This window comes from Pagrus major, chromosome 7, assembly GCF_040436345.1.
Source record: "Pagrus major chromosome 7, Pma_NU_1.0".
Taxonomy (NCBI): Eukaryota; Metazoa; Chordata; class Actinopteri; order Spariformes; family Sparidae; genus Pagrus; species Pagrus major.
This window is the reverse complement of record NC_133221.1, coordinates 28597452-28615295: the sequence shown is the minus strand read 5'-3', so window position 1 is coordinate 28615295 and position 17844 is coordinate 28597452. Positions and strand designations below refer to the sequence as shown.

At 39.8% G+C, this 17844-nt stretch overlaps 3 protein-coding genes across 6 annotated transcripts in view; 2 read left to right on the top strand and 1 right to left on the bottom strand.

Annotated features, from left to right (window-relative positions):
- Positions 1 to 307: 307 nt before the first annotated feature.
- Positions 308 to 4320, top strand: LOC140999707 (PTB domain-containing engulfment adapter protein 1-like). Its single transcript, XM_073470228.1, has 7 exons — positions 308 to 392; positions 621 to 692; positions 1340 to 1438; positions 1538 to 1675; positions 2348 to 2452; positions 2687 to 2740; positions 4174 to 4320. The coding sequence occupies exons 1-7, from the start codon at positions 345 to 347 to the stop codon at positions 4318 to 4320; spliced, it is 663 nt and encodes a 220-aa protein (XP_073326329.1). The 5' UTR covers positions 308 to 344.
- A 266-nt stretch (positions 4321 to 4586) lies between these two features.
- Positions 4587 to 11844, top strand: tmem106c (transmembrane protein 106C). The gene is made up of 8 exons (XM_073469358.1): positions 4587 to 4744; positions 5045 to 5273; positions 6119 to 6182; positions 6363 to 6522; positions 7576 to 7716; positions 9221 to 9270; positions 9516 to 9569; positions 10482 to 11844. The coding sequence occupies exons 2-8, from the start codon at positions 5060 to 5062 to the stop codon at positions 10648 to 10650; spliced, it is 852 nt and encodes a 283-aa protein (XP_073325459.1). The 5' UTR covers positions 4587 to 4744; positions 5045 to 5059; the 3' UTR covers positions 10651 to 11844.
- Positions 11845 to 12361: 517 nt separating this feature from the next.
- The window catches only part of tns2a (tensin 2a), a 62717-nt gene continuing 57234 nt past the window's right edge, over positions 12362 to 17844 (bottom strand). For 3 of the 4 annotated variants that reach the window (XM_073469511.1, XM_073469512.1, XM_073469514.1), the window contains exons 21-28: positions 17703 to 17834; positions 17315 to 17410; positions 17110 to 17187; positions 16784 to 16861; positions 16280 to 16448; positions 15260 to 15328; positions 14902 to 14931; positions 12362 to 14517 (exon numbers count right to left, since the gene is read on the bottom strand). In XM_073469511.1, coding sequence (XP_073325612.1) covers positions 14379 to 14517; positions 14902 to 14931; positions 15260 to 15328; positions 16280 to 16448; positions 16784 to 16861; positions 17110 to 17187; positions 17315 to 17410; positions 17703 to 17834 — 791 coding nt within the window. In that variant the 3' untranslated portion in view covers positions 12362 to 14378. The remainder of the gene's footprint in view (positions 14518 to 14901; positions 14932 to 15259; positions 15329 to 16279; positions 16449 to 16783; positions 16862 to 17109; positions 17188 to 17314; positions 17411 to 17702; positions 17835 to 17844) is intronic. The other variant, XM_073469513.1, reaches the window with a different exon arrangement.

Sequence of the window (17844 nt, the reverse complement as noted above, 5' to 3'; positions counted from 1 at the left end):
CGCTGATACTTTAGGATACTTTAATTTCCACATCCTTGTGATGAAATTACCTTCAATGGATCATCAGATGTCTTGATAAGTCCTCCAGGGAACATGGATATCTGATAAAGGGCAATAAGGAAGACATGACAGTTACTCATTAACTCCAACAGACTTTACACCTGCCCATTTGTACTGCAATAAGACGCCGATTCACTCTGGTGAACACATATTTACAAAAGGTAAGATGACTTTACAGTATTTCTTTAATGATTTAGGTGATTGATACATTTCTGATCTGTAAGTGTCTAAGTCTTATATTTATGTCAGCCTGCAGGGTGTAGTTTGGTACCGGACGTGTTAAAATGAGCGACACTTCAGAAGATGATAGTGAGATCTCCTTTGCAGTCAAGGTAAACACTGATTTTTGAGTAATTCTGAAAGTGGAAAACAAAGACAGGACAGTTTTGGTTTGCCGTGTCATGAATTATATGTTAATAACATTTCCGATACATACTGTATGTATCATTAGATTAATGTATAATGAATCTGTCATGTCAGTGCTGTCTATGCTGTGGGCCACAAGCTGTGTTTAAAACACCATTTTCTGCGTTGCTTCATGTGTATTTCTTTCTCTGTAGTTTCTTGGCAGAGTTCAGGTGGTCCGCCATGATGGACTACAGGTCCTGGATGAAGCAGTTGAGAGTCTAAAGGTTGGTTATTACCACTTGCATCCTGTTTTAATTGCTGTTTTTTTCCATTACAAGGAAACAGTCTTTGCTTGGATATCATTTTATGATGCTGTTGATGCAACTCTTCCAACATGGCAAACAAAGCCACAGTGTGGTGCATGTTTGACTTGGATGCAGTGATCTTTCTGCATGTCTAGAAGGGATCGTACCTATGTTCCCCAGGTCCTATGTTCCCCACTGTTGCCGGGGAACATAGGACCTTTTTTCTAAGAAAGGGTCCTAAGTAACTAACCCTAACCCTAACCCCTAACCCTAACTCTAACCCTCTAACATAGGACCCTTTTTCTAAAAAAGGGTCTTTTCTAAAAAAGGGTCTTATGTTCCCCAGTCACATACACAGCGGGGAACATAGGACACTTTGGGTGAACAGCGGGGAACATGGGACCCTTTTTTTATAAAAAGGGTCCTATGTTGCCCGGTCACATACAAAGCGGGGAACATTGGACCCGGGGAACATAGGGATGATCCCGTCTAGAAGGCTTGTATTGTAGTGGGAAACCATGTTTTTATCCACTATATGAGCTCTATATGAACATATTAACTACATGTGTTGGCTTTGAAGATGCAGTAACAGACATGACACGCAATCGATCTCCTCTCGTCCGCAGACACCTGATAAATACTCATCAGAAAAGGCAGCGAAGAAGAGCAAAGTCCATCTCTTCCTGTCGCTGAGTGGGGTAGACATTTTGGAAAACAAAACCAAGGTGTGTGTGACAAACATGTACCAGTCATCATCCCACACATCTTGCTTTCTTTGGTCATGAATTATCACTTCTGATCTTCTCACTGTCTCTCCTCCTCAGTTTCTGTTGTACTCGTGTCCTTTGTCCACCATCTCCTTCTGTGCCGTCTTGCCATCTTCACCCAAAGTCTTTGGCTTTGTGGCTCAACACCCTGCCGCAGACATGTACCACTGTTATCTGTTCCAGAGCAGGAAGCTTGTGAGTAGTCTCAGTACAGTACAGCAGCAATCCCTGCGGGACAAATTTGGTGGTTTAATGTATTTATTTTGAGCAGAGCACTAATATTAAAGGACAGGTTCACCCATAAAGTGAAAATTCAGTCATCATCTACTAACCATGTCAAGGGAAAGTTGGGTGACTTTTGTAGTCCATAACATTTTTGGAGCTTTGTGGCAAAACGGTGTAGCAGCATTCCTCTAAACAACTGAAGTAAGTGCCAAGCTTGTGCACCCACTTTAGATGGGTGTGCACAAATGCTTTTAGCTTGGCAGCTGCAGTGAAAATTGTGGCTAAAAGAAGGTTGTAAATAATGCATTTTCAAATCAGTTTGGGATCTTTTGGAGGATTTTTATGTTGTTTTTTTTTTACATTTTAAAACAAGTCCCCATCTACTTCAGTTGTTTAGGAGAACGCTGCAACTGCGCTTTGCTGTGAAGCTCCAGAAACGTTCTGAGGACTACAAAACTTCACCCAACTTTCCATAGGAATTGGGTTGAATAGGTGATAACTGAGTTTTCATTTTTGAGTGAACTGTTCCTTTAACTTTGGAAAATAATGCAATTTACAAACCAGAGAGGAATTTTGTGCTCTAGTTAAATGAGATGTTCAGGATTTAAGTGTAATAGGGTGAATTCTCTTTACACTTTTCAGTCTCACGTGCTGGTCTCGGTAATTGGAGACGCCTTCCGAGCTTCAAAAAAGGAGCAGAGCGTGAGAGGAGGACGAGACCTCATAGTGGAGGCACTCAGACATAAGGTCAGTTCCACTTTTACTATCAGGGCTGAGGTCAGTGGTGTTTACCTTCAACTGTTTCACTTTATTCTGTCATAATTGTATTTAAAATATTGCAAATAGGTTATCAGTTTACCTTCATGGCTTAATTAACAAGGAACTGATACCAGCTCCTGTGGAATTAAACTGTGTTTTAATGTTCAGTGGTGCATTCTCATCACAATCTGCCTCATCTTTCTCATTCTTTTCTTTTTTCAGAATAAAATACTGCAGAGAGAGAATGATGAGCTGAAGAGGAGGCTTTCAGGACAGGCTAACTTATCATATGATATATGATATATATATTATTGGACTTACACACATACAGAAAACAACAACCCCCTGATGTTGTATTATTACCCCTTTTCTGAAGTATGATGTTCTTTTTAATGTTGAATCCCCACATCCACAGCAGCAGGAGGCAGCACTGAGCTCCTGCAGTGGTGGAGGCTGCACTTTCAGGACCCAAGTTTCAAAACCCCGGTTTAATACTTTTTGTTATAGTTTTGAAGGTTTACTCCATCCAAATAATACTTTGTGACTCATTATGTATAATATTAAAGGTTTACTCCACCCAAATAATACTTTGTGACTCATTATGTATAATTTTAAAGGTTCACTCCACCCAAATAATACTTTCTTCCAAGTACTTATGGTTTTAAAGACTTATCCCATCCAAATAATACTTTGCCTTGCAATTCACCAAGACTTGCAATTTGTATAATTAGCAGAATTAGCTAATTATTCTCACACTAAACTATGATTTGGTGTGATTTAAATAAAATTGACTAGATCTAAACCAGATATGTTAAAAAGGTTAGAAAAAGGCAAGACACAGGGATGACTGTAGGGGCAGATTCATTTTATATATTGTACACACACATTCAAACAACAATGAGCAAAAATAAACAATGATGGAAACAATTAACAATACTAAAGGAACAAACAGATTAAAGAAAACAATATGAACAGAAGTTGTAAGTCTGCTGAATCCAATCCTCTATTTTCCAGTCCATCAGGCCTCAACGACTCTGAGAGACAGAAAACCAGAGGTATGTGGGATAAACAGGCAGCCGGCTCAGTTGAAGATTATTTAAAATAAATAAAAATGGTAAAACAAAGTATTAAACAAGCATTTACACTGACGATAATAGGCTACCTCTGATTTAACATAGTTGACAGACACAGATCATATCGACATGCTTTCATCGTTCTCTGAAAATCACGCTATGGTTTTAAAACACAAACGTTAGACACATTTTTGCACTAAAATCACAATTGGACCTTAAAGACACACGAGGACAATAATCAAATTTGAGTTTTTAATACTTGACAAAAGGACGTCTTGTGAAAAAGGCCTCTTCAGATTAAATCCTGTCAATTCACTGTGATTATAAATGAAAATTATAAGTGACCACAACCACCTGTAGAATTAATCCCACCTGTTGATTGTGAAATGGACACAACATGGCTACAGGATAAATGTCCATATGGTGATATTAAACAGTTAGCTAAACAAACAGGCTAACGCGGCTGCAGCAAACTGTCATAAGCGTATTATACCTAGCTAACGTTATTCAAACTTATTGCGCACCTGTCCAGTTCAAGGCAACGGACTTGTTTATAACCTCAAATAAATCAAACTTTATTCACTTTCAGTACTCACACTTATTTATTGTCCGTCTAACATCCCTCTATCTCCAAAGGGGTTGTCCAGCTCGGTGGGTGGCGCTGTGGCGAGACACTGGGCTCGTAGAGGTTCGGTCCTGAAGGTGCAGCCTGCTGCTAGCTCCTCCACTGCAGCTACACCTACCCAACAGGACGGAGGCGGCTGCGTTAAAACGCTGCCATAAAGTGTCTGAAATATTATACGCCACTGTTGTGCTTACACGAAGAATCAAGTAGTCTACCACAGAGAAAGACTAATACTTGTGTAACTTTCAAGAACTGACGCATAAGAACTCACGATGTATTTTACGTCAGCTAAGCAGTCAACTGAGCAACAAATGGATAATAAACAAAACGTGACCACATTACTCATTGTGTTTTGTTGCTTGGCATCTATAATATAACAAAACGTAACCGAGGCTACATAAACCTCTTGAATGCACCACCGGCTGAATTATTGGCTAGTGGATTGTGGAATGTACGCAGGGCACGTGAAGGCAGCACAGCGTGGGCATTGTAAACTGAGGTGATGTGACAGAAGATAGACAACATGCTGAGCTGCTGCAAGTGCGACCGCGGGCTGGCCTGGTTGACTTGTTTGGTGTAAAGGTAAGTTAAGTATGTTTAAACAAGCTATCTAACGTTCAAGCGAGCAAGTCACTTTTGGCTAAAAGCTAACTTGTTGAACACTTTTGTTAGCAGACTAGCTAGCTTGAACAACGGTACATGTTGTCTCCGTCATCTGAATGAATAGAGATGGTCACTATCACTGGCGCACACAGGGGACATTCTCTGTCAAACACAGCTGACCTGTCTCTCCTGAGTCAATTTACTCACATGTTTTTATTTATTGTGTTGCCTGAATGACTCCTTCACATCCACTAAACTCTGGCTTGCCCACCCTTACAGGCGAGTGGAGCCGCCATGGGGACGCGGTGGTCACGTAGCGGCAGCAGCCTGTCCCTTCTCCCGGAGAGGCAGAGCTCTGAGCGGCGGGGAGAGGACAGAGACTCCGATAACGAGTCTTTGGATGGGCTCGGCAGACGGGAGGACATAGCCCAGTTCCCGTACGTGGAGTTCACCGGCAGGGATAGTATAACGTGTCCGACATGTCAAGGGACTGGACGAATACCCTCCGGTGAGCAGAAACACATGAAAACCGTCGAGTTAAAATGTGAGCAGATGTAGCTAACGTTAGCATCGATACCTTTAACTCAGCGCAGACAGACCAGCCTGGATACAGTTTGTTTAAATGATCTTAGAACAAGGCTTAACATGTATGTAACATAGTGCAGTTAGACTACATTTAAATGTACAATTTAAAGGGGCACTATGTAGTTCAGGAGTTGATATTTACTATATTAATGAGTTAATAATACAAGCTCAGAATGTTGTTTTTCCATAAGTGAGTAAACAAGCTGTTCTCAGAGGAAAATAAGGTCCCAGAACACTGTTTGAAGCTAGAGAGGTGGCAGGGTCCGCCACATATAAACAAAGTAAAGCAAGCAGTATGGAATCAGTTTGTTTGTTCACTTTATTAAATCATAAAGAAAAATCAGTCAATGAAGATCTTTCTCTTCGGACTAAAATTTCTTCCCCAAAACTACATAGTGCACCTTCAAGTCTTTCAAATCAGTCTCAGAAGTTTTTTTTTTTTGCTTGTCTGGAGACTCCCTACAGTCAAACAGTTCATACAGCAGGCCACAGTAAATGTCACAAATTGGTCTGCATGTTTCTTTTCACGTTAGCAGTGCTAATCTTGCACTCAAACTGGTATTAAAGAGCCTTAAGCAATGTAACTTGATGATACAGACACTAGAAAAGCATAGATGAAATATTCTAATAGCACTGCATGTGTTACATTGTATTTTAATTCCAGGAAGAGACGGTCCTTGTGCAGTTTTAGAGGCTCTGCCAAAATCAATTTTAAGGGGAGCACTAATCAATCTGTTATGTGACCTGTCCTTATCGCTCCCCTGACAGATCAAGTGAATGAACTGGTTGCATTGATCCCATACAGTGACCAAAGGCTGCAGCCGCAAAGAACGTAAGTAACCTAAACCTACTAATATGGACTCCGCTGGCGTTCTTGGTGGTCTAAAGACTGTATATCTGTGGCCGCTGTACCTGTTATTTCAGTAGTACTTAAAATAAAATGGTATTTACATGTAATTCAGGCCTGATGTGTACAGGTTAGTGAGAGAAACTCCATGTTTCTGTGTTGTAGGAAGCTGTATGTGGTCATCTCAGTCGTGCTGTGCCTCCTTGCTTCTGCGCTCGTCGCCTTCTTCCTCTTCCCTCGCACTGTGGTCGTGGTGGATGATGGGATACACTCGGTGACTGTGAGCTTCGACCACACCAATATGAAGGTCCTGATGAACATGACGGTAGGTTTTCTCTCAAATGCACCGGCGTACCATGACTCATACCAGACAAAGGGAGGTGTGTCTGTTATTAAGCAAGTCCTCATTGATATGAATGAGTCAGACGTTTAGTATTAGTCAGTACAGTTGAGCACCACAAGCAGCAGCCCTTTTCCCTTTTTTTATTGTGCTTTTTAACATAAACACAAACAGCTAGCCACATCATTACAGCATCCAAACATGCACACACATGTAAAGAAACAACCCCATTACAGTTGACTGTGATGCAACAAATTAACATATGGCAGGAAAGAAGGCAAAAATAAATAATACTTTCAAATTCTATCCCATCAGTTCTCCATCTATCAGTCCATTTAACATGATATTTGTAAGGCTTTTAGCAGCATAGCTAAAGAAGGGTGTCCAAGTGTTAAAAAGCTCATCCATTTTACATTTAAATCTGTGTTGGATATTTTATTGGTATTATTTAAAATATCGTGTGTGCCAACTGACAATTCCAGGTGGCATCTTATTGATTATCGTCTTTGCAATATATTTTTCCAGGCAGCAATCGATTAAACCACCTTCTTTGATGAGAGTCTTTATGGACTGGGTTAATCGAGAACAAAGGTTCAGCTCCCAGCCTGATACCAAAAATTAATTAATTAATAATAATAATAATAATAATAATAATAATAATAATGATAATAAATGTTTCCGACTGTTAAATGCATGTTTCTGAGATACAGAACAATCTTAAGGTCTAAACTACAAGTCTCTCAGAAACAAATCTGATTGTAGCTGTTCTCTTTGTGCCTCAGTAGCCTCAGTTGTTGTACATTAGTCTAATTAACTGTGACGTGTCCGTCGGGATTAATTATTTTAGATGCACTAGTTTGTGTATTTGAAAGTTTTTGTCACTTCCTGTGTGTGGAAAAAAATAATTGTTCAACTACCACACCCTACACCAGCATTTTATCTCAGCGCATGTATTGTTACAAAACATGTTGCATGATAGTTATTGTCTTTTGTATTTCACTGTTTACCTCTCATGCTGACTCATGTTCTTTCTCTCAGAGCACTCTGAACCTGACCAACCCAAACTTCTTCTCGGTGCTGGTGCAGAGTGTGAGCTGTCAGGTCCTCTACATGAAGACGGTGATCGGCACGCAGCAGCTGAACAACGCCACCACCATCCTGCCGCTCAGCGAGAGTCGGGTAAAATAAGAAATGCACATTCAGAATGCCTTCAATTGATCAAATTCATATAATTCAATTTTTAAATACATAGTTTAAAATAAGACTTCATTTTATTTCTGGATATTATATTATATATTTAATATTATATAATATATTCTTGGATAAGATAAGCTGAGACAACTTTATTGCTTGAATACTCAAACATACAGTCAGTATAAAATACAAAAACCTAACAGACTAATAATAAAAAGTGCACATGCTCTTGTGTACATATGAATCATTATCACTGTAATCAGACTGTAAAGTTTCCTGGTACAGAGTTCAGTATGCAAACAAACATGTCATCAGTATAAAGCGTGCTGCAGGTGTGCCTGCAACAGGATGTGGTCTCACACTGTTATGAATACGAGCTCATGCTGCACAAACGCTCTAGACTAAAAGGTTAAATGCTGAGAGACATCGGTGCGTTAACCACATACAGCATCACCCGCTTTAAACTGGAGACTTGGTAACATTACACCTCCTGTCAACAAATCCCATGAAAAAAAGACAGAACCAACAAGTATTTTCTGTGCAGCCAAAGCCTGATCCATCTCATTCCTGCACAACTGATCCAACACACACTGTCGGGCTGCCATAAATACTCACTGGTCCATCCGTCCGTCCAGTGGCTGAAAATAGTACATGTATAAATTACTGTACTGAATGTCTTTTTTTTTTAAAAAATGTAAAACATTCAAAGCTTCTATTGAGTTTTTTTGAATCAAGCTATTTTTTTCGATCATCAACCAGCAAAAACATAACAAAAATTAAAAATGCTTGAACATATTCCTCAGTTGATGACCTCTTTCTTTTTTCAGTCATTTTTGACATTTAGACTTTGCAACACTCTAATCTGTATTTGCAGCTGTGCAGAAATACTGTGTTTAAACAGAATTAATAGACACTGCAGCATTTGAATGTCGATATACCGTAGAATTTAAATGTCCACGGTTTGAATGAAGCTTCATACTATTCAGTATAGCCTTATATTAAATGTACTTCTGTTTGTTCATTTCCTGTTTTTAAAGATTTAAATCTCCAGTAGGAATAAATTGCTTTGGTGCTGTGAGCCAAAGACAGACTGAGGAAGCGAGATAGGCAATAACACATCAATGTTTTAATCTTTTCATGGGCTTTATTGACAGCAACAGAAATATAAAATATAACTAGCCTTATCCTTGATGTTTCTTCAGCTGCTCTGCACTGTAAGATGCATAGGTCAGTGGTTCTCAGAGGAGGGTATGTGGACCCCCAGGGGGTTCCCTTAAGGAATCCCCAGCAAAAAAGGGAATCATTTATTTTCACTATAATTCCATCCATTAGTAACACAGTGACCATAAACCCTTGTATAAATTTGCTTTAACTCGTTGTCTCACTGCTGACAGGATATCTATATATTTGCCCTTAAGTTTCTGCCTCATCATCTCCAGATACAAACACATTGGGCTTCGTTGTTGTGTAACGTGTCGATCTTCTGCAGGTCAACTACACGGTCAGTGTGGAGATTGGCACCAGCGCACCATACGTCTAGTAAGTGTTTCTGCTTGAACCTCATCCAAACAGCTTGTCAGTGTCATGTAGAAAGCACCAAATTCTCATTTGCTCAAATGGCCACAGTATCCCTGAGATTTAGTAATAGAGAGACAGATTAATAAAAGAATGATCACAAGTGAAAAATAAGGCTGATTTATCTGCTGAGTTTTTACACAAACCTACACTGAAGTCATCTTTCCAGTTGAGCAAACTAAAGCTTTTCTGTTTTGTGTCTCTTTCAGTGCCTTCTGCACCATGCCCAGCATCAAGGTCCACAACATTGTTGTATTTATGCAGTAAGTTTCTCTTTTCTTTTATAGGAAATGCTTCATTTTATTTATAAGTCTTTGTTCTTTGTGTACTGTTACTTCTGAGATCTTTTTTTTACTTTCCTTGCTTTTACTTTCAGTATCATTTTGATACTTTATTTAACTCTACTCAGTTACCAGTAGAAATCTCTTTTCAATATCTTAAGTAAATGCACGTATACTTGTTGTCCATTATGCTTTCCCAGTATGATATATTATAGGATTATTAACACTAATACCTTTTTATGTGTGAACAGCATTTTTGTTTGAGTATTAACATAGTGATCAAGTTTTAAGCTAAAAAAAAAACAACTTCTGACAATGTCAAAACATCTGTCCTTAAAACCTTTGTGCAGTTAGAATATTTAAACCTGTTTTAATTTAAATCAGCTTAATGCAGGTTGCAGCAGTAAAATGATTCCTTTAGAAAGTTTTTGAAACTAGTTGATCTTGAGAGAAAACGGGTTAAAATACTCCTGCTTTACCCAAAAAACCCTCTAAGCATTTCTATTGTTGTCTGGAACATTTCATCACATTTCTAGCAGCTGATAATGATTTTACTTTCCACGCTGCATCATCCTCACCCTTTGTCTACAGTCAAAAGGCTGCTGTGTTATTTCATCTGGTGTCAAGTTAGGTAACACTGAGAGACAGTGTTACCACATAAGGCACTTCCTCAATGTGGCTGCTTGTATCAAATTGTGTGCACTATCACTTACATACCAGTTGTAGTTTAGACAAAATAACCATAATTTCACACATTGGAAGAAACTGGACCTCTTGACCTCTTGATGGGTGCAGTTTTCCCTGGTTTAATCTGGCAGATCATGAATTTAATCTGTCTGGAGCTAATTTCATGTGCAGCAGCTCAAGTTTGTGTCTCGTCCTGCCTGTTTCCAGAACCACAGTGAAAACCTCATACATGGTGCGAGCGTCCCAGAACAGCCTGGAGGCCTATCACTACATAGACTGTGGCTCCAACACCACATACCGCCAGACGACAAGGCAGCACCGGCACCTCTCCTCTACCCTCACACCAGCCACACCCGTCAGCTCCCCTCTGCTGTGAGAGGAAAGACATGGATCACTTTTCTGGAGACACTCCACAATGGAAATTTTTCCACACAAAACCACCAGCAGCAAAATACCAAATGGTGCTTTCTTTGAAGCTCGCACAGGAAAGGTAACATTAAGGAGCTGTTTTTTTGGAAAACTTTAGTTTTCACTGGACAGGCCAGAGGGAACAGATGAGTGGTTTGTTAGGCATCGATATTTCTCACCACAGCAGCCACTTTTTTAACTTGCATTTGAAGTGCTTGAACTCACCATATCCGCCAAGTTTGGTTGTTTCAGACAGAATGAGTCATACGGTGAAAACGGGAGTGACTAATTGCGCAAGTCACTCAGCGCTCTGTGTTGGAAACGGGACAGAGGAAGCTCTTTTCTTAAAGGGGAACAGCCAACATCCAAGTGGCACTGATGGCACTTTGTCCTAGCTTTAGTTAACGCTGCAGAGCCCCGCCTGTGTCTGCATCAGGAGAGCACTCTCCAGCATTGCTTGAATGACTTTTGGTATTGTTACACTGTAGAAGAAGAGAAGGAGCTGGCCTGCTGTTACTGATCTGGATTTAATGCAACTACAGGAAGGATTGTTTAATGACTGTTTTCGCACCTTGAAACTGGGACACTGTTAAACATATTGCTTTGGCTGTGTTATTTAACTGTTTCTGAAACATATCACAGATGTTTTTAAATTAATTGATAAGTTATTTCTTGGTACCTCTCATCACAGCAGGTCAAAGCACACTGATTTTAAATGCAGGGTATATTGTAGGTCCATAGTGTTACAGAGAGGAGAATGTTCTCAGACTGGATTTTCTAGAAGTATCAGCTCGTGTGTTGATGTGACCTAATCACTGATCCTGTAACTCGATCTCAAGTATCCGAGCTTCACCTCTGTGGCTTAATGATCTTCAAACGTCTTATCAGAGTGAAACCTGACATCACCGAATGACTTCTGCTACAGTATCTGCTCTGTAAAGATTTGTCTGTCGTAACTGTCAGGTTGACTTCATGACTTCAAAATGGAAACAAAGTGACTGAAACAATTGTGATTTGACTTTTTTTTTTTTTTTTTTAAAGGGACTGTTTGTAAATTTGTGAAAGATTTTACCAGGGTTTTTTAAAAATACAGTAAACACTGTCATGCTTGGTTCTAAAATACATTAAAGGGAGTTGTGAATAAATAAATAATTACCAATTATTGTTGTTTCAGAAACTTTTTGTTTTTTTGGCTGAGAGTTTAGTCAATTAATTGATCTACAGGAAATTAATCATCAACTACATTGTCAAAAGTTTGGGGTCACCCAGAAAACACTTCAGTTCATCAAATGAGTTGTGAAATGAATAGAAAATACAGCAATAATACAGTAGTTACTCCTGTCAAAGAATTCTTCATTTGCTTTGCAGATCTTTGGCACACTGTCAGTTTGTTGAGGTAACTTCTGCTTCCTGAATCCAGAGCTAACACAGCGTAATCGGACTGATTCACGGGAGAATAAACAGTGGCCTGAGGACCAGTCATGTTTGGATGATGATGTAGGCATGCATAACCAGGAGCAACACTTGTAAAGAGTTGTAGTCTACAATGCTGTGTGAAACAACAACCTGAATATTGTCTCGAGACATTGTCATCAGCAGATACAGTAAATCTAACAAAAATAACAGTCAGTCGCAGACCTTCGATCATGAATCCCAAATAACCTCTGACCCAAAAGCACTTCAGGTACCACATCATTTCAGTTTAATTCTATTCTTCATGTTTTTGCATACAAAATAGCATGATATCCTTTTTCAAACAAACAAAATGTTTCCTTTTTAATGTCTCATACGCTGTCCTATAGCTGCATGTGAAAATATATTACTACATAATATAGAGATCGACAAGAAAACAGACCACAATATATTATCGCTGTAATACAAGTAGTGTTTTTCTTGGTTTTTACCGAACAAGGCAACACACTAAATAAATGCATGGTACAAATACAAGAAGCAATAAGTACAAAAATATAGCTGGATAAACGCTTATTAATACAAGAGTGCTTCGTCTTTGGTTAAGTACGTCTGTCTTTAGGTCACTGCCTTGCCTGTGTGTGTTGACCTGTGTGTCTTTGTTAACTTCATATCTGTGTGTATACGTTTTATAATGAATTTGGTCACATGTGAAGCAGTGAACGCCAAACATTTCACGGCAATGGTGCAATTTCACACTGTACGTCCTTCTCTGTCGAGCTTTTTCCCCGTTTCACATACATGTCTTTAAAAAGTGGACGTAACGATACCCAACATGTTCACCTTAACACCTTCGACACACCAAAACCCTCGACACACACACACACACACACTCCACTCCCTCGCACACACACTCATTAAAAGTTTAAAAACGTCACATTCATGTTTACTTTCATTAGAGTTATGTCTCTCTCTCGCTCCCATTATTAAGTGTATGTGAGTGAAAAAAAAACATGATTGTCGATTATGATTAAATGTGTTACACTTATAAAAGTGCTGTTGAAGGCAAGAGTGGCTGTAAATATGCTGTACATACATCAGAATACCTGAACACCTCGAGATACAGAAACTGAATTACATCATCAGGGCTTTGGTCACTTTTTTATACAGAGAAAAATAAGGGATTTTATAACAATACAAAATATAAACACCTGCTGTTGTTAAAGGCAGTTATTATGTCGAAATGTTGAACATTAACAAGGCTGTGCTGCCCTGAAACAGTGCAAGGAAATGTCCTCTTTGTAACCACTCCACAGTCTCTCTGTGTGTGTCCTTAAAGCTGCTTCTGTACTATCACTGTTACACTCAACACCAGTCTGACCACGGTGACAGAAGCTGTATTTAACCATCATTTAACCAGGAGCCTGTATCACGAAGCTTCACTGAGCCTAACATGAGAGATCCTGGACAACTGGTATCATGAAGCTGGTTATCACCTGGCTGCAGTTGTATTTTTCTTATATTCTAGACAAAAGCAGCAATTGAAGAACATTTCTTTAGGTATTCTTTATTAGGACAATAAAAAAATGCTGGTCTATCTGTGTTGTTGTGGTGGGTCAGATTTGTTTCAAACTGACCAAAAGTGACTGCACTGACCTATAAAAATAAGTCTTGTGTTATTTATTATATGCCACTTTATTGGAAACTCAATATTTTTTGTCCCTGTCAGAAAACAGTAGCAATGGTGACTCAATGTTGACAGGTTTTGATGTGATCCTCTGAACTGAACCAGCTTCATGATACCAGGAACATGAAGTTCTGCCCAGTAACAGCTGAATAACCCAGTGATCTTGCTTCATGACACAGGCTCCTGGTAGATGTACAAGCTTTTTCTTTCTTGGATTGTGGAGGTTTCTTCTGAAGCCTCCCCGTCCCCGGAGGAGCTGTAACACTATACATCATGGCTTTGCTTGAACGCTGTGTTTTTTTTCATCTAATAATCCTTTACTATATTAGAGATTTGAAATGTGGTGTTATTTTACTGTCAACCAACCCTTTAGGGACAGGGGTAAGAGTGGAAACTGTACAAACCATCTGTAGGGATCAACTGCCTTTAAAATGTCTTTAAAAAAAGAAAAGAAAATCTTTGTCATATCCACTGATGGACAAAGATGACATCAGAAAACACAAGCAGTGGCACTCGGCCATCACTGCACAATGACAGCCTTGTCGGTACTACACGCTGCATGTCACTGCTCTGAGTCAGCTTCCTCTCTTTGTCTCCCTCTACCGGCGCGGCGACAACATGACCTTGTTGATAAAGTTGACGATGGCAGAGGCGGGTTGATCGGGGTCCAACTCGGCGAACAGGTGGCAAACGTTCTCTGCCAAGCTGCCTGGCTTCTTGGCTACGAAGCCAAACACCCTGAGAGGGGGGAGGGATCGGGGAGGAGAAAGGATGTGAGGAAAAAGGAGGGGAGGACAAGTTAATGAGCAGAGGAAGTGAATTCAACAAACATTTAGTTTGTCATGTAAGTAAGGCAACTGTGTGTTTCTATCAGCCTACAGAGTCAACTACAATGAAAGAATTAGTATTATGTAATATGAAGTCATGTGGGACTTGATTTTCTTTGTTAAATCATGTTTGCTGGAATGATTTTGCCAAGATTGTCACGCAATCTGATGCCATGCAAAGGCTCTAATTACATCACTGACTTCTCAGCCATGGGTGAAGCTACACACCCCTATCTAAAACGCACACGACACACATGCAGGCACTCTGACTTTCAAACACAAACAGAGCACTTACTTAACAGTGGTGTTGTCTGAGTTAGTCCACCTACAGCCAAGAGAGACAGAAACAAGACTCAGACACACACACACACACACACGGGCAGAGCTGCCAAACAAGCTGATGCAGCTGCAGCCTCGGCCGGCGTGCTTGCTAACATAACGACTGGTCTCACGTGCACGCTCACATGTTCACACACACTAACAAATGCACATAACAGACGTACAGATCCATGCGAGGGGTCACAGCAACAAATGCAGTGGATGATCATGGGTGCAGTGAATGTCTGTGGTGATGTGTTTATGATTTCTGGCTCTAGCTACAGCTACAATCAACTGAGATCCTGATTGTCTTTGAGCTCTTTGTCATCGCCTACCTCCTGTCCTTAGGGTCGATGCTGCTGAAAGTTACACTGTTCACTGGGTAATGTCTCCTGAAGAAAACCCTAGAAGAAGAAGGATACAGGTTGAAAAAGAAAGGACAGAAGAAACCTTTAAATTCTAAATCAGTCATCATTAAAATGTAATGAGAGCACATTAGCCTTTTAGATGCTGCTGCAGTGCCGTCCGTCATCATTGCAATATTGACTACATTATTCAAGGAACTGTTCATCCCAAAATGAAAATACAGTCATTTTCTTCTCACACCCATGCTGATAGAAAGTCAGGTGAAGTTTTGTTGTCCACAAAACATTTCTGGAGCTTCAGAGCTAAACAGTGTTGCAGCATTCTCCGAAACAACTACTATAAACAAATATAAAAAAACAACACAAAAACAACACACACAAAAAACAACAGAAAAATGGCTCTACAATGGCGTAATCTAAGCCCCAAGATCTGAAATTGATTTGAAAAAAACACTTGTGTGTTGACTTAAGGCGGGCTGCATGCTAACACTTTTAGCTTAGCAGCTACATGGAGATTTCAGAGTAAAAAAGGGTGTTTTCAAATCAATTTGGGATCTCAGGGCTTTCCGGACACTCGGATTATGCTGGACGAGCCATTTCATTTTTTTCCCAGATTTTTTTCTGTTCTAAAAGTCATCTACTTCAGTTGTTTAAGAGAATGCTGCAATGCTGTTTTGCTGCAAAGCTTCAAAAATGTTTTTTGGACTAGGAAACTTTACCTGACTTTCCATCAGCATGGTGGTGAGTAAATTATGACTGAATTTCCTTTTTTGGATGAACTCATCCTTACACGGTACAGTAGTAATGCATTATTTCTGAGTGGACACTTAGTCTATACAATAGATTAAATTAAATTACTGTGATCCACACAGGCAAACTGTCATTACACTTCAGAATAAGGTAAAGAACGATGTCATAGTACAAATTGTAAGTTTTGAAGACAAAATGAATGTCACTTTTTTTTTTATTTTGTAAGTATTCATCTCTTACCTGCGCTGGCTGTCAGTCAGTGTGATGCCCTGCGATGTCACCTTGAACTGGACCACAGTGGCAGCAGGACGTGGGTTACGACCCAGCGTAGCATCTGTTGCCTTGGCGATGGCCTGGGGGCCGGTCAGAGACTCTGTTTCCACAGAGTTCAGGTAGAGGACGTTACAGGCTGAGGGGAGACAGACAGACAGACAGAGAGGGGTGAGCAGAATGAGCAGAGCAAAAGGACAGACCTCTGAGAGTCAAGTTTAGTTCAACTGAATTATTTCAGCATTTTTTTCTTTTTTTTAACTGTCTTTTTCATATATTTGTTGTTATATTGGTACTTACATTATTTATTATTTTCAACCTAGTTGTTAGACAACCTTTTAATTGATACTGGAACTTTTTCTGTACAAAATTACAGCTCTGCCAAAGGTTGTACAATGTAAAGTACTGTATATACATACATAATAATTTGATAATAAATTGTTTTTGGAAGAGAAGGCAGGATGGTGAACTCACCTGCTCCTTGTTTCAGCAGGTCAGCAGCCGTGCTGATGTTACTGACTGGTTGAACCTCCGGCACCTCTCCTATCAGATCTGACAACATGGATGATTAAGAATCAGTTATTTCAGATAAAAGTGCATTTGTGTAAAATACTTAATCTCCTAACATGTAGAGGTTATCACTGTAGGGTTTAAAGGAGCATTTCATGCCCTATTTGATACGTCCAAAACAGAAACTTAATCAGCCACTGTTTCTGTTTTGACAAACTTTTCCTGATATTTCATAGACAAAACCATGTATTGAGAGAATAATTGGGAGATTAATCAAAGTAGTAACCAACCTTTTTCTGGGATCTTCAGAGCACAGGGCAAAGAGATGGGTGTGATGGAGTGTTGGTAGACTAATGCAGAGAGACTCCCTGTGGATAACAGATAACAGTAAAACTCCCTTACATTCCCTTCAGGTGCCTCATTTGTGGAACTAAAAATACTTCCCCTGAAAGAAAGAAATAAAAAGCATCCTAAGGCCTGAGAAGGAAAACTTACCGAAGTAGGGCTCATTCTGACATCCTTTAATCTTCACCCCTCGAGGGCCTGTTTCTATTAGGAAGTGTCTGACCAGCTGTTCCAGAGGGTCGCTCACTGTAACAGCAGAGAGTTACAGTAAACAAACTGCAAATCTTATTGTCTACTGAGGACACAGCAAATGTTGAATGAGTGAAATGTCACATAAATCGCCTTTTAAAACAAATCCCCAACTACTTCGGTTGTTTGGGAAAATGCTGCAACTCTGTTTTGCTGTGAAGCTCCAGAGATGTTTTATGGACTATGCAACATCTACTGACTTTACATCTGTATGGGGGTGAGTAGAACATGATGAACTTTCGTTTCTGGGTGAACTGTTCCTTTAATAATATAAACATTATTTTTGTACCCTTGCTGTTGTGGTTGCTGACATTGGGAGGCGGTGTAGCCACCTTCAGGGCCAGGCCATAGGCCCCCTGGAAAGAGTTGCTGTCCCTGATCAGGAAGGTCCCTGGCTCTCTCTCCTTCAGAGCTGCGATTGCTACAACCAA

Excerpts from the sequence above, each read along its gene's own strand:
- tmem106c (XM_073469358.1), top strand. The coding sequence starts at position 5,060 with ATGGGGACGCGGTGGTCACGTAGCGGCAGCAGCCTGTCCCTTCTCCCG. Across the intron at positions 6,523-7,575 it reads AGGTCCTGATGAACATGACG|AGCACTCTGAACCTGACCAA; the intron begins GTAGGTTTTCTC and ends TCTTTCTCTCAG. Across the intron at positions 9,570-10,481 it reads AACATTGTTGTATTTATGCA|AACCACAGTGAAAACCTCAT; the intron begins GTAAGTTTCTCT and ends GCCTGTTTCCAG.
- LOC140999707 (XM_073470228.1), top strand. The coding sequence starts at position 345 with ATGAGCGACACTTCAGAAGATGATAGTGAGATCTCCTTTGCAGTCAAG. Across the intron at positions 693-1,339 it reads AAGCAGTTGAGAGTCTAAAG|ACACCTGATAAATACTCATC; the intron begins GTTGGTTATTAC and ends TCTCGTCCGCAG. Across the intron at positions 1,439-1,537 it reads TTTTGGAAAACAAAACCAAG|TTTCTGTTGTACTCGTGTCC; the intron begins GTGTGTGTGACA and ends TCTCCTCCTCAG.